This window comes from Pseudomassariella vexata (assembly GCF_002105095.1).
Source record: "Pseudomassariella vexata strain CBS 129021 chromosome Unknown BCR38scaffold_31, whole genome shotgun sequence".
Taxonomy (NCBI): domain Eukaryota; kingdom Fungi; phylum Ascomycota; class Sordariomycetes; order Amphisphaeriales; family Pseudomassariaceae; genus Pseudomassariella; species Pseudomassariella vexata.
Window position 1 is genome coordinate 98,847 of NW_024467986.1, and position 3,401 is coordinate 102,247.

At 54.2% G+C, this 3,401-nt stretch overlaps 1 protein-coding gene across 1 annotated transcript; it reads left to right on the top strand.

The window, feature by feature from the left end:
• Window positions 1-311: 311 nt before the first annotated feature.
• Window positions 312-2,594, top strand: BCR38DRAFT_415168 (uncharacterized protein; the record flags this gene model as incomplete). The annotated part of the gene is made up of 4 exons (XM_040859006.1): window positions 312-946; window positions 988-2,157; window positions 2,222-2,402; window positions 2,454-2,594. 4 exons carry the CDS (start codon window positions 312-314, stop codon window positions 2,592-2,594), a joined length of 2,127 nt encoding a protein of 708 aa, XP_040709356.1.
• Between the last annotated feature and the right edge of the window lie 807 nt (window positions 2,595-3,401).

The window sequence follows — 3,401 nt, forward strand, 5'->3', positions numbered from 1 at the left end:
GGCTTCTGACAGTTGCAAAAGAGGCGGCGGCGCAAGACGTCAAGTTCCCATTATTAGATCGTCTACATCTAATACACTTGAGCATCCGTATCCCTCTATCCCAACCACGTCCCATGAATCATCCCATTCCACTTCTCTCACACACCTCCCCAGGCAAATCAAACGGAGGCTCCAGTAACTCATTGCAAGGGTCTTATTATTTGTCTTGATTTCGCTGAGACAGTATCGTTTACCGATTACCCATCCGCTGCAGGTTTTATTTGATTTGGATACACGTTTCTGTCCGGACCTGAACCCCCCACATCGCCGCCATGAAGGGCCTAAACCGTTGGTTGACAGGCAATGGCAGGACGGGGACAATGACTAGTAATACCGAGCGCCCTGTCAGCCGCACAACCGCCGGTGCATCTTCCCCTACCGTCGATTCCGCTGTTGCTCCAACGCCCTCCTCTTCCCATTCTTTTGAGTCGCCTTCCCCTTCACCACAACCCGCGACGCCGGTCGACTCGTCGTCACACATTAATTATCTCGGCCTCAGCCCAACACGCACCAAGCCCATCAACATCGCCATCCCCAAGATCCGCACCTCCAATTCTGCATCGCCCGTCGCCGCCCACTTGGACATTGGCAAAAGCAAACAGCCGAACCGCATATCTGGAATCGATCAAGCCTGCGACTCGGCCTTTGAACTCGGCCCCGACCGCGATTTGAACTTCGATCTCACAATCACCATTGACGACTACGATACAGAAATGACGACAGGACCGGCGCTCGACTCGGCCTTTGGCCGCAGTCGCCAGGACTCCTTCGTGAGCGCTGGCCCCAAACCCATCTCCATGAATCCCAATCGCGACCACGGGCGCGCGCGCCGGGAGAGCCTTGCTGGTAGTTTGATGAACGGTATGAGCTGGGGGGGCATCTCGGTGGGCAGTTACATTAAGGACGAGTAAGTTGCCTCCGTCTAATCCACCGCCAACTACGCTTGAGACATTCTGGCCTCACGTGTGAATCATTCACTGTAATCCGAATCTGTTGTGCCTTGACTGACGCTTTCGGCTCCCGCTGCAGCCTTCTCATGACCGGAACGTCGCCATTCGCGGGCGCGTATCAGTCGCCCTCGTTCCACTCTTCCTCTTACATCCCTAAGATGGAGGCTGAGTTCTTGCGACACTTTACGTGCTGCGACCAAGAGCTGGAAACGATGCACGACCTATTGCGTCATTATGAAACGGAACACACTGGCGTAATTCAGCCGAGCAGAGCCGGCAACCAGATGAGCCAAAGAATACCTACCAGTAGACCCTCCATCGCAAATACTTCAATGGACAATGGGCGCCAGGGTTCGCAAGGGTTCCACACCCAGGCTCATTTCAGTCTGGGCCAACAAAATGGCGGCGCAATAAATAACGGTATGGCCGGCATGGGATTTGGAGGTATGCAATTGGGAGGTCAGTCGGGCATGAACCACTCGGCGCACAAGCAGTCCCATTTGCTTAATGTGCAAACCAACGACGAGCTGGACGCTATTGCGGACATGGAGATGGACGACACCATTGGCACCATGGAGATGGACGACAACAACCAGAGAACCATCCAACAGACGCGCCAAATGTTCGGTCAACAGCAGCGCCCGCAACTCCAGCTGAATATGAACAGCACCAGCATGTCCCAGCAGGCATTGCGAACCTCGCAACCATCAACACCCGGTGCCACCGGTTTCGGCTTCCCCAACAACCCCACTGTCTCCTCTGTCAACACCCCAACATTAACAACACAGCAAGCACTGGGCGGGCGGGCCGGTGCTGGTGCTCACGGCCTGGATGATGACCTCTCCACCGATCTCAGTGCCAACATGAACCTCAATGACTTCTCAGGATTCGGCCAAGATCTGCAGTTCTTCATCGACAATCCCGCCAAGCATCTGTACGATCCGAGTGGCGCGTCTGCGCAGCAGCGCAATCTTCAACAGCAGATGGCTCAATTCGGCCTGGACCAGTCTCAATTCGGAGACATTACGGATCCCCACCAACTTGCCGTCCTCCAACGTGCCATCAGCGCAAACCCAGCCGGTCTAATGATACCCAGAGAGGAGGACAAACCCTTCAAGTGCCCCGTCATTGGATGCGAGAAGGCCTACAAGAACCAAAACGGTCTGAAGTGAGTTGTCGCGTTGCGGTTTCCCCCGCCCCCCGAGTTCGCCTGCTAATCAGCAACCACCCAGGTACCACAAACAGCACGGACACCAGAACCAGCAGTTGCATGAGAATAAGGACGGCACCTTCTCCATTGTCAACCCGGAAACGTCTGCGCCGTATCCTGGTGAACTAGGTATGGAAAAAGAGAAACCCCACAAGTGCGAATACTGCAACAAGCGATATAAGAATCTGAACGGTCTCAAATACGTAAGTCCTGCGGCTTCTTGTGTACTGGGGCTGAGGCTAACAAACTCAAAGCACAAGTCTCACTCGCCGGCCTGCGAACTTGCAGCTCAGGCTGCCGGGCTCCGAAGTGCCTTTGCCAACGCCGCTAACAACCCAATGTCAATGAACATGGCCAATGGACTGCCCGGCATCGGCGAAGACATGCAGATGTAGTGTGTCCCGTCGAAGCACACATGAACCCCAAAGTGCCAGCTCGAGCAAGGCCCACGGACGATCCGGCAGGCTTGGGCACGAGTATACGTGGGCCAGAAAGCCACACCTGCCGAAGCGCCATCGACGCAGCTCTTGTTTGTCTGGATCCTCCCCTCCCCTGATCAGTTGTTTGAGTACCGCTTTACGCATTACGACTTTCGACATAGACACATCACACATAGACTGGATACTCGCGGCTTTTGCCACAGTTGCATATAGCCTCGGTGTTTCGACACGGCCCGGAAAACTTGTCATTTTTCTGCATTGGGTCGGCGTTCTCCTTTCTAATAGGCTCCCGCCGCTTATACCCCGATAGACTTTGCAGCGTATTCGTATATACTCATCTCCAGGGCGATTTCGAACGGACGACCACGTGCCTGGCGACCATTCGACTCGGACCAAAGCGTTTCGATTCTTGTCTGCATCCGGGTTTCTCCCTCTGTTACCGAATAGAGGCCGAAATACCTTTAGACAACACCGCAGTTGGAAGACGACAAGCGAATGAGGTTGGAGCTGGATGGACGAATAGATGAATCCACTGACTCCTCCGACACCTGCGGATACCCTTCTCTTAATGTAATGCCTCACTGCTAACGATACTTCATGGCAACAGACGTGCCAAGCGGTGGTGGATATAGATATTGGTAGATGCGACGGAGTCTCCCCTCTTTCTATCTTTCTGCGAAGGACTTGCTTCGGTTTTGTATTGACGTTCGCTCAGCCTGCTCCGAATCACTCCCCTCCGCTTCATCTGCTTCCTATCTCTAT